The 12,609-nt window shown below is 48.0% G+C and overlaps 1 protein-coding gene across 2 annotated transcripts in view; it reads left to right on the forward strand.

Moving 5' to 3' along the window:
• RANBP10 (RAN binding protein 10) overlaps positions 1-12,609 on the forward strand; it is a 240,360-nt gene that overhangs the window by 169,804 nt on the left and 57,947 nt on the right. For both annotated transcript variants that reach the window (XM_019505877.1, XM_019505876.1), the window contains exon 4: positions 2,904-3,071. In XM_019505877.1, the coding sequence (XP_019361422.1) occupies positions 2,904-3,071 (168 nt within the window). The remainder of the gene's footprint in view (positions 1-2,903; positions 3,072-12,609) is intronic.

Here is a 12,609-nt window from a genome sequence, read left to right on the forward strand (position 1 = left end):
GTGGAGATGCAGTCAGGAAGGCCAACCGCACCTTGTCATGCATCCACAGATGCATCTCAAGCAGGTCCAAAGAGGTGATCCTCCCCCTCTATGCGGCACTGGTCAGGCCGCAGCTGGAGTACTGCGTCCAGTTCTGGGTGCCGCACTTCAGGAGGGATGTGGGCAACATGGAGAGGGTCCAGAGGAGGCCACTCGCATGATCAGGGGGCAGCAGGGCAGGCCCTATGAGGAAAGGTTGCAGGACCTGAACCTGTTCAGCCTTCAAAAGAGAAGGCTGAGGGGGGATCTAGTGGCCTGTTACAAACTAGTCAGAGGGGACCAGCAGGCATTGGGGGAGTCCCAGTTCCCCCACAAACTGGCAGAGGGTAGATTCAGGCTAGACATCAGGAGGCGCTACTTCACGGTCAGGGCGACTAGGATCTGGAACCAGCTTCCAAGAGAAGTGGTGCTGGCTCCTATCCTGGGGGTCTTTAAGAGGAGGCTAGATGAACAACTTGCCAGGGTCGTTTGACCCCAGTACTCTTTCCTGCCATGGCAGGGGGTCGGACTCAATGATCTGCTCGGGTCCCTTCCGACCCTACCAACTATGAAACTATGACTAAAAAAAGTCTATGAAGTGCCTCAGTTTTCCGTCAGCGGGTGGGGGAGGGAGAGATGGGCATCATGAGGGATGAAGTTCGGTAGGGAAGGTTAGGACTGTGAGGCACCTCATTTACATCACCACCGCCACAACTCTTGGTATCCCCAGACTGAAGAATTTAATTTTTCAAGTGAATGTCTTTTTCCGTGGATGCAGGAGACTTGGGGTACAGGGGCATGCTGCCTACTACATCTGATGGAGTTCAGGTTACTGGGTGCAGGGTGCTTGGGCATCTGGACAACAGGAATTTAAAAACAAGGCAGGTCTGTAGTGTTGTCAGTGCTCGCCTGACTGGCAAATGAGACAGAGTCATATTCTTCTCCACTTGGAAAGAAGGACCTGTTATTGAGGTATATGTATGCGGAGGTGATAAGTATGGAGAATCACTGCTTGCTTGAATCTTTCATGTGTTAACTAGCCTCCTAAGTAAAGGGGATAGACCATAGTTGGAGGTACAGGATTGACACCAACTCTTTCTACGATTGATGTTCTCTTAACTCTGCCCCCTCTGCAAATGCAGGTAAAGGCACAATGGGATCTAATGTGTGATTCACACATTGGCACCTCCTGCCATGTCACATGTGCATGGCAGGAGGTGTGATAGTGGAATCACATGTTAAATCCCATCCTGCTGATTCCAGACTACCCCTGCACCTGCAAGAAGCAAGACCCTGCAGCTGGGAGCCTGGTACATCAGTCAAAGACTGATAGCAACCAACTGTAAAACTAGTACACATTTTTGCCATCTAACTTTATAGCTAGTTGGAGCTTTTTATTGTGTAATAGCTATTCTGCATGTGTAGCTGGTCTCCAGTTAATTGCCTTGCATTATTACCTGTTACGTATGGAGGGGCCTCAGAGGTATGGGTGAAAGCAGGGACGCGGGAGGGAGGGACACATTGCAACAATCAATCTAATCCTAGCCACTGCTCCCAGATGCTGAGATTCGTTTTCTATTAAATCATAATCAGCAAAATTAGCTATGCTGATGTTATAATTGAGCTTTGTGATATAGGTGTGCATGGATATGTTGGTTGGCTATCGGATCAGCACCGATAAAAGGAGAAATGACGTTATCAGCTATTGGCATTTTTTGGTCGTTGTAGCTGATAATTACGGCTGTGTGGTTGGAACACCCTGGCGAGTGTAGTCCAGTCCCTGTGCTTCACTGCTGGCCTGAGCCTGCAGCAAACTACAGGTCCTGGCAAGCAGCAGGAGGGGGAGGGGACACTAACAACAAAGGGACCCTTACCGGCTCCTGCTGCTGCTGCTTCCATAGCAACACTGTGCGCTCAGCAGCAACCCGAGTGCCAGGGCTGCTGCGGAGACCCTGGGTTGTGCGCAGGTGGGGTAACGTGGTGTCTGCATGAGGGTCTGCCCCACCTGCCCAGGACGGCAGCACGGGCTGCTCGGGGCCACGGGTAGGAGCCGTGGATGAGAAGGCAATGTGCACAGGAATAAAGGCAGTCACCACCTTGCTCACTGAGGGCAGGCAGAGAGCAGGCAAGAAGAATATATGTGAGTGAGTTGTACATAATGCCTTGCATTATTACTAAATATTGGTGATTGGATAGGTATTGGCCAAGAAAATCTTTATTGGTGCGCCGCTATTACGAAGTATCGGAATGAACGCCTGTTAAGATGGCAAAAATGTTTTCAGACCTTGGAGCTATCCCACCCTTTGGGTTGCCTATAAACTGGAAGGTATTTTTGCCTTAGGAGCATGAGATTTCTTTAACTTAGAAGTACTAGAAGCTTACATTTAGGGATGCAGAAATGCCTCTGGCCACCCTGGTGTTCCCATGTACTACACTGAGTCATCAGTGGAGCTGGTTGAGAATTGTTCAGTGAAGCATACCAATCTGTTTGAAACCAACAGTGTTCACAGGAAAGTGCCATATTCAACAAGTTCCTCATTTTAAAAAATGTTGGAAAAGGGTTTTCACTTTTCCAACAAAGAATTCCACTTTTGATTGACAACTTGTTTTGAAATTTAAACTAATTGATTATTTTTTTTATAAATAAAAAAATCTAAATTAAATGTTTTCATTGACCAAAACAAAATAAGATATTTAAATTTAATGTTAAAAATTTTAGAATTAGACTTTTCATCCCAATTGGGCACTAGAAATTATTTCACAGTCTTGGAATTTTTCCACCCAGCTTAAGGCTGGGAGAATTGTTTCCCACCCAGCTGTAGGCACTATATACAGCCCCTTCTAGACCTCCCTCTTTACTGACTTGTTCTTCTTTCATTCTGCAGGCTGGGATAAACACTCATATGGGTACCATGGTGATGATGGGCACTCCTTCTGTTCTTCGGGGACAGGCCAGCCCTATGGTCCTACGTTCACTACTGGAGACGTGATTGGCTGCTGTGTCAACCTCATCAACAACACCTGTTTCTACACAAAGAATGGCCACAGCTTAGGTAGGCAGAGGGGGCATCTCCCAGAGAGAGAATGAGCCATCCATTTCTGCTGTTCCTTCTGACACTAGCTATGCAACTGTTTATCCTCTGAGTTCATACATGTTACAATTCTATTCTGCAATTGGGAGCAAGACTTTAAAAACAAGTGAGAACTCAGTGACAACCAGGAGCTGTAAAGTTCGCTAAAGCCATGAGCAGTTCCAGTACAAATAACAGTTTCTGTAACTGCAAATGCCATACTTATTTAACCAAATTATAAATGTATGCCTGGGTCCCTAAGCTGCTGTCTGTCCCCTGTGCTTCTGCACAGCCAAAGTTAACGGGGGTGAGTAGAGTAATTAGTGGCTAGGTGGCACTGCCCTGGGTGGAAGGGCAATATAGTTACAGAAGTTTTGACTTGTGTATTACCTAACAAACTACAAAACCACTATATGGCTTTTTAAAGGGACTTCTTTGAGTCTCACTCTGGTGAGCCAAGAACTGAAGCTCTGTACATTAGCCCAATATTATGTTTCATTTTAATGCTGGCTTATATTTTGGTTCATTCCTTAATCATCTCAACCGAGGACGTTCCAGCTTTACCCAACTCACTGTTGGCTTGGGAGCTTATGGGAGCTTGAGAGCTGTACCTGATTTGTATAAAATGTGGTTTTTGTAGGCACCTTCAATAAGTTTCTCATAGAGGCAACAGACCCAGTGTGGAATACTCACTCATTCTGCTGTAATTCACTATAACTTGATTGGTTAGAATAAAGTGTTTAGCTTATTTTGATCAATTCCTCAAACTTTCTCAGTCGTAATGTTTTTGATTTGGCTGGGCACAAACACTCCCTGTTTCCTTTGCTTCTCTTTGCTATGTTGATCTTAGTTTTGTTTAATTTAAGCTAAAGAGGGTAGTACAAAAATGCGCCCCCCCCCCCAAAGCTGTATAAGGACACAACCAATACTGAGGGAAGAGAGTGTTTCTTAACAAATAAATTTTGTGAAAAGTCCTGTTTTCTGGCAGCTTGTAACCAATTTTAACTTCAGCTAATGATCTTTATGTATTGTCCTCATCAGGTCTGTGCTGTGGAGACAACCAGGAGGTGTGTGGATATGACAGCTGATGGTCAGAGTGTAGGAGCTATAATTTGGGAAGGGGATGGGTTCAATTAAAAAAATTTACTGGGACACTTGCTTTTTTGCCAGGAGTTTAGGCAACCCAGAAACCACCTGGGAAGGAAAACCATTGACAGTACTAGCCTATGATAAGTTAATTATTGAGCCTGTCATTTCAGCCAAAGTTACTATAGCAATTTCAAAAATTTCAGAAAGTCTATTTTAAATATTTTTTTAATCAGTACATGTGCACTGGTGTAATGTAATGAGGTAGCTAGACTGGCCCCTGTAGATTCATATTGTGTCTCTTTGTGGCTGTTAACTGAAGAGCTATCCCAGCTTTCCCCACACTGCCTGTTCAGAACTGGGAAGTGAATCTCATCTCATCAACAGCTTCCCTCTCTGTCCTTTTGTGCTTCATCATTATTTTTTCTCCTTGTTTTTCCTTTGCTTAAATTACTGGGGTCCCATTTTTGTATTTTTCCAGTTCAGCAACATCAGTTTCCCACCAGCACATCTTTTTGGTGTTGCTTATAATAGCTGAATTCAAAATTAGCTTCAGAGTAATGAATCAAGGAAAGCAAGGAAGCTACAGAAGCCCTTGTTGAGGGGGCTATCTGTGTTAGCTACAGGTAGCGCACTGCAGCAAGGGCAGGCATCTGCATTCACTTGATGCACCTGTAGCAGTGGTGCTGCTTTCTTCCATAATGAAAAAGTAATTGCTAAAAAGAGTCTGAGTCTGTTTAATGTTAAACGTCTGTGGTAGTTCCCATACTTAATTTCCTTGCATCTGTACCATGGTGTAGCCATGTTGCTTTTCAATATCTGATAAGATGTGACAAAACAAGGGGAAATAGATCAGCAAAATAGATCAGCAAAATGCATCTACAGATGTATCACAAGCAGGTCCAGGGAAGCGATCCTTACCCTCAGGCCACAGTTGGAGTACTGCGTCCAGTTATGGGCACCGCACTTCAAGAGGGATGTGGCTAGCATTGAGAGGGTCCAGAGGAGGGCCACTTGCATGGTCAAGAGGCAGCGCGGCAGGCCCTACGAAGAGAGGCTAAGGGGCCTGAACCTATTCAGCCTCCACAAGAGAAGGCTGAGAGGGGATCTGGTGGCTATTTACAAACTCACCAGGGGGGACCAGCGGGAATTGGGGGAGGCTCTGTTCCCCTGGGCATCACCCAGGGTTACTAGGAATAATGGCCAGAAATTGTTAGAGAGCAGGTTCAGGCTGGACATCAGGAGACATTACTTTACAGTTAGGGCTGCCAGGCTCTGAAATGGCCTCCCAAGTGAAGTGGTACTCTCTCCTGCTTTGGGGGTCTTCAAGAGGAGGCTGGACAGATATTTGGCTGGGGTGATACGACCCTGGCACCCATTCCTGCCCCAGGCAGGGGATCAGACCTGATGATCTGTTTAGGTCCCTTCTGACCCTAAGCACTATGATGCTACGAAATTACATGAGACTCAGTCATTAGAATCTCCTGGCTCTATCTCATATTTTGCCTAGAGTTCTTTTATGCTCAAGATTCATTCAGACATATTTACAGTGGCGGTGTACTTTTTTTGTTGCCATTTTGTTTTAGTGATAGTTTTCTTCCGTGGAAAGCTTGTGGGAATGTGGGCTGTTTGTGAGTACCTCTCAGGTAAAAGTTGAAAAATGAAGCGAGTAGAATTCTCTTCATAAAGGAGTTCTGTGGACTAGTTCATCAGCATTTACTGCATGCTGTCTCTTAGGAGACAGTGGGTTAGGGAGATCTAGGGTATCTTACTGCTGGCAGGAGAGATGTGGTATGTAGGACAGAAGTGTGTGTGGGAAAGGTTGAGCCATGACTAATTTCCTGAGAGTCTTATTCATGTGTTTAGATCTTTCTCAGCTGGGGTGGCAGAGTGACTGTGCTTCCAGAGCGGGGGGGAAAGAAACCCTTAAAAAGGCAGATGAAGCAATGCTTTGTCTAGATAAGGATTTAGAGAAATACTATATTCAGAAAAGCAGAGGATTATAGCACTTGAATCACAATGTTTGATCTCCTGCCATCAGCTGCCACCTCTTGCACTAAAGGTGGCAGAACACTTCACCCTGCTCTGTGAAAGTGCAACTACAGTCTGATCCAGAAGGTGGTGGCTAATGGCAAGTGGTGTCTACTACTTCTTAAAGGAAAGCAGCATGGGGCCAAGTGGAGAACTTTCCATCATTTGAGCTGGGGAAAACTTTTCTTGGCCCAAGTGATCACAAACCCTTGAGCAACCTATCAGCCATGCCAGAGCTCTTCACTGGAGATAGGCAGAGTGATTGCAACGGGAAGGTGCAGAACATGCAATTCTGCCATGCAGCTGATGCCAGAGGACAACAGGAGCATTAGTTTACTTTCAGCCCAGGGACCCCTGCAACCCTGGGCATGCATCTGAATGAAAAGCTTAAACATTGCGCCTCTCATCTTAATGATAGACTGAGCATCCAGTGTGGGCACGTCCAGATGAGCGCATACATGCATCTTGCAGCCCTTTGAGACACTGCAAGAGGCACATGTGGGAACAAAAAAATGTTCCCCCTGCTGCAGATTTGCAGTGTGGGGGCAAAATTAGATCCCTGGATATCCAGGGGTCAAAAAATAACCCAGGGGAAAACAGCAGGAAGCAGCCGGAGGGTCGGGTCCTCCAGAGAGACTCTCTGGTAGCCAGCCAGACTATCTCTATGGTTGGTCCTCGCCCCAGTGCTGAAGCGCACTGCCTGCCCATGCAGGACAGGCAGCATGCCAGCTGTAGGGAGTTGGACCCGGGCTATGTGCTGGTAGGTTGGGGGGGGGGGGAATGGGACGGGACATGGGGAGATCCCTAGTGGCCCCATCCCCTGCCCAGCCCCAGCCTGCCCCTGACCCCCCTGCCCCAGATCACTGCTGTACCCATCCCCTGCCTGCCCCACAAGTCCCCCCAATGGCTGCCTCGCCCAGCCTCATCCCCTGCTTGGCCCCCTGATGGCTGCCCTGCCTGGCCCCAGCATCCTGGCAATTTAAAAAAAAAAAAAAAAAAAAGCAAGCCCCACACTCACTGGCAGTAGCAGCTGCCATGGGGAGTCACTAGGGCCTCATAGCAAAGCTCCCCACCCAGCGGCGGGCAGCAGGGACCGGCCCCAGCCGCCAGGTACCCGCACAGCCCCTGCCCCATCGCGCATATGTGACCCAGGTCAGCAGGGCACTGTGTGGCTCCATGTGCTGTCGGGCAGTTGGGGCCGCTTGGACTGAGCGATGATGGGCCCCAGGTGATGGCCACAGTGGCCCCAGCTGCCTGATGGCATGTGGAGCTGCATGACGCCCTGCTGACCCAGGTCTTACTCACACGATGGGGCAGTGCCAGTGCAGGTGCCAGGCAGCCGGGGCTGGTCCCCACTGCCCCATGCTATGCAGGGGGGCTCTGCCAGGAGGCCCCAGTGACCCCGACGGCAGGTGCTACTGCAAGTAAATGTGGGGCTTTTTTTATTGCTGGGATGCTGGGGCCAGATGGGTAGGTGACTGGAGGGGCGGGGGGCAGGCAGGGCCTGGGGCTGGCGGGGGTTGCCCCATGGTCCTCTCCCCATTCCTTCAGTCCCTGCCCCCCATTTACCAGCCAGGAGGCCTCAATGACGCCCACAGCTGCTGCTGCTGCTGCTACTGCCAGTGACTGCGGAGGGTCTGGAGGTGCAAGCAGGGAATGGGGCCGGGTGGAGCAGCCAATGGTGGTGTCAGGGAGTGGGGCCAGGCAGGGCAACAATCTGGGGGGCTGGGCAAGCAAGTGGGGGTGGGGCATGTGCACCCTTCGTGGGGGTGGTAGCCCCTGCAGGGGCCATGTGGCCCTTGTTGGGGGGGGCAGTCTGTGAGCTGTGTTGGGGGGCTGCGCTCTGTGGGGGGCAGGGGACCCACCCCTCCTGAGCAGTGCCCCCCCAGTTCCCCTCTCCATGATCCATCCACATCCCCCCCACCGCTCTTCCCACCCCTTTCTGCAAACCCCACGTCCTCTCAGCCCACACCCTGCATGCTCAGCTGCCAGACAGGATAAGACCGGCTGCAGGGGCAGCTGTCCCCACATCCTGGTTAGTGAAGGGGTCAAGGGGAGCTCTGTGGTAAGAAAACCAAAGGCAAATAGCAAAACATCTAAGTATTTAGAGTTCATTTTATGAAGATGATAAAGATACTAGGCTTCCAACTTGCTTTAACACTGTAGATGTATCAGTAAAGCATTGCCCAACTGAGCGTGGATTTGCGGGTATTTTACAAAGTGACTTGGGATTTTTTTTATCAGGGATTTTTCAGGTTTCAGATGGGGAACACCAGAATTCCTGCTAGGTAGGCAAGTAGCAGGACCTAGGCAGAGGAGCCTGCTCGGAGCTGGCACTTTGGACCCAGCTGAAGGTGGCTGACCTCCTGGCCAGTTGGGGCCAGGAGGACATGCTTTGACAATTTAAAGCAGGCCACCACACTGAGAACATCTGGGCAATAGCAGTCCAGATGGCTGGGCAGGGGCACACATGGCAGTAGTGCCACAAAAAGGCCAACTGAAGCCACAGCCCACTGGCAGCTGTACCAGAGGGGCAGATGCCTCTACTGGCTATACAGTCCCCATCCAGCTCTGGCAGGTGTGCAGCAGGTCACAGCCAGGCAGAAGCCCCCACTGCCAGACTGGTGCAGGTAACTCTTAGGGCTACTTTAGCAGTCCAGCTGGCACAAGGAGTAGTGTCCCCAGGTACCAATTGGCCAGGCCCCAGAAGCTCCTGAGAGCAAGTAATCCTGAGCTACTTACCGAACTGATGAGGCCATATCAAGGCAGGTTTTTACACAGCTTGGGCCAGCATAGGTGCTGAATCCAGGCTCTAGCTCCCCCTGACTGCAGATCTGGGAGGAGCCAGGCAGTGTTATTTTGCCTGAAGTGGCACAACTTGTACCACACCAAAGTGCATGTCTGGGCACATCTGCTGAGGCAAAAAACCCTGGGTCAAATTTGCACCGCTTCTATTTGAGCTGCTGCAAGCACATGTGCCTGCATGTGTGGATGCACCCCATGTGTGTGTTGTGAAAGGCAGAGATTGATCCAGACAGAAGTAGCATGTCTTGGTGTTCCCTATTACAAAATTTCTTGAGCTGTGGAACCCCTAGATCGCTGCTCAAATGAATGACAACACTGCACACGTCCCATGTGGACTCACAGATGCTTTTGGGAATATTTAGACACTTTGCATTCCTACCTTGCATTCCTTGTTGCCTACTGGGGCAGACAGCAGTCTGAAAGCCTGGGTGCTGCACCTGATTTGGATGCTTCTTGCAGCTATTGCTCGTTTTTCCTTGTATCCTGGTCCTGAAATGCAAATGCTCTCATTCTTTGCTTTCTTGGAAATGTTTTCACTTGTTTCACATGTTTTCACTTCCCTGGTCTCCTTTAGGCTACAAACAAACATTGTTTCTGGATACAAACAGGCATGGTTTCTTTGGTGGCATGAGCTGTCTTGGCAGTTTATCTAGATTGGCCGAGACAGGTGTCACCTGGAGCCGTTGTTGCATAAGGTTGGGCCTCTGCTACTCCTTGGGTTTCAGAGGCCTGATTCTGTAGGACAGTGGCCCAACTAGGGGCACTCCAGAGAGCTCCATGCATTTCCTGCTCCATGCTTGCAGATGCACACCCCAGGAATTCCCCTGCAGAGGGTCCCCAAGGGATCCTATGGTGTTCACTTCATGTTGCAGATTCTGCAACATGATGCACATTGCCCAGGGAATTCCTATATCTGCAAGCATGGAGTGGGGAATACATGGATTTCCTGGGTTACTTGCTGAGTTGGGGCCTGTCACCTAGGGCTGTTGCCCTGAAGGAACAGGCCCCTAAAGCCTCAAGAGCACCTGCCCAGATTGACTGAAGAGCAGTCAACCCTAGGTTGCCTCTGCTCTTGTGCCATAAACTAACAGATGTCTGCTTCAAATAGGTGGCACAAACTATTACTAGGAATCGTAGCACTGCCATTTATGGGCACTTGGGGCATGACAAGGCCCAGGGATGTCTGATTGCTTGTGTTTTTTATAGCGGCACAAGGGCAACACCTGCTTGCAGCCATATTCTCTCTAGCTTTTCATCCTGCCCCTTCTATCAGCAATAATCCATAAGAGCTAGTGACTCAGCAGCATGTTACAGTAAGAGACTCTTGTCACATTTATGAATCTCACTAATTCTTGGCATTCCCATGGATGTTTGAAATTGGAGCAGAGAGGCCTCAAATTTACATTGGGGGATTTTGGATGGAAGCTTTGCTTTGGCATTTCATTCAGCATTACTTGGCCCTAGGATATGACTTGCATATCTCCCTCTGGCTCTTGAAGGAGCAACATCGGAAAGTTCTGAAGGGAGTCTTGGCCAGAAGGAAGATGATTTTGCTATCTTGGAATCCCCTGAGTGGTAGGTGTTCATCAGTGAAGATAAAGGCAGAAATAGGCGTCATCCAGGAAGAACAGAGTTTGTGGGAAAAGGGGATATGGCTACATAATATGGCCCAGTTAAAAGACCTTTGTGTGTTTAGTTTGCCATATTTGCTACAATATTCTCCAGGTGTTTAGGAAAAGTGTTTCAGCTCCTTTACCCTTTTTAAATGGAGGAGTGCTCAGGTTCCAACTGAACAGGTCAGTGGGGTTATAAAACATTGTGTAATCCTTGAGTGGTGTAGAACAAGAAACCTAAAGTCTATACAATTTCCAACTCAGGTACTTGGAAAGCCCAGGTTCTCTTTCTACCCATTCTTCAATGTACTTAAAAAATTATCGGGAAGTTGGTGTAATGTGTCACTTGGTTGGCTTTCTGCTGTTTGCCAGATGCAATGTGACAGGCAATTCAAGCAGACCAGGGAGATTATAATTCATAGTATATTATACAGCTAGTGAGAATTCCTCGCCACATGTGTTGGTACCTGCTACTGGTACCTTGTACACTTTCACCTGGTACTCTAAGGTATAGATGTCTTTGCTGTCAGGAAGAAGGCCACCTGACCAGACATCAAAAGAATTCCTTGACACCTTACCTTTTTGCCACATTTTTGGACATCTTGTATAAACTCTGGAGTCTTGCCTAGTATGGAGGAGAACAGGCTCAGGTTATTTGGATGTGGGCAGAAAGGAAGATGTAGCAAGGCTGAGGATAGCTGTGTGCAGACCTTGTGCAAAAGTCTTTTCTCTCTGCTTGTCAAGTTGTGGATGAGCCTGTGTAGGAAAGGAACCTGAAACCAATAGTGAAAAAAATCACCAAATATAGGGGTGATGCCATGGACATTTGGGGCTATAATGAAGAAGGAGCGAGGGATTTGGCTTAGAAATCTGGGCATTCTGTATGCGACTGTAGAAAAGGAAAAGTCCTTCATTAAAATTTAGGGATGAAATTCTGTTTATAAGATATTCAAACCTGCCCTGCTAAAGAGCAGGATAGTTGGAACTGTTCTTATCTCAATTCCCTTCCCAAAAGGTATCTGTTCCCTCACCTTTTGGTGAAGGGAATTGGACACTTGTTCCCATTCTTTGAGAGATCAGACCAGCTCCAGAAAGGGCTTGTTGTGGGGTGTGAATAAATACATAGTCTGATGTTTTAATGGAGGGTTTGATTTTACTTTAACAGCTAATGCAGGTATAAAAGTGCCATATTTCACTTGCACTGCAGCTGGAGCTCAGGTAACTATTCCCAACTTTAACAGCAAGTCTGTACTTAGCTTGTGCATAATGAGCTTGCCTTCTGGGGCAATAGGCAAGTGTATGGAGGCTGCATTCGCATGCATTTGACTTTCCTAGTTATTACAGTTTCCATTGCTACTGCCTGTATGTGGAGACGATGCTGCTCTCATCTGTGTGACTAGGAACCCTTCTGTCCTGAGGTGCACTGTGGCACAGTTTTTAAAATGCCTTAAGGATTAGCTGTGCCACAGGGGAGTAGTGTTTTCATGCTCAAACCACAGTCCATGTAGTTAAGTGCATGGAAGGATGTTCCAGGCCTGGAGGCAAAGCTCTCTTATGTCATACCTTGTATATTTTCTTGTATTAGTCCTTTATGCTCTTTCAAAGGCTTCAGAGAGACATCCATTCTTGGCACCACCACTTCCTGATGTTTTGGGAAGTTCCTGTTGGATTATTTTCTGTCATCTGCTAGGAAGGGAGTTCTCAAGGAATCTGTTAATCCTATATGAATCTAAGAATGGCCTCTAGAAGGCCCAGCCATCTTTCTGTGTGTTTATTTAGCACTTGGCCATCTGCTCAGCTTGACTTGTATAAAAATATGTGGCTGAAAGTAGGTAACTTCTGTTTACCAGTTTTTCAGTCTTCATCCCTCTTGGTCATTTTCTGTAGTCATTCTGCCAGCTAATTCTCTCATTTAGATAAAGCTAGGTGTCACGGGGGCACTTGGATGCCCCGTGCCTGAGTAAGAGTGTAGAGCAGCTGCCAAT

Source organism: Gavialis gangeticus, unplaced genomic scaffold, assembly GCF_001723915.1.
Source record: "Gavialis gangeticus isolate Ggan-Ray unplaced genomic scaffold, GavGan_comp1, whole genome shotgun sequence".
Classification (NCBI taxonomy): domain Eukaryota; kingdom Metazoa; phylum Chordata; order Crocodylia; family Gavialidae; genus Gavialis; species Gavialis gangeticus.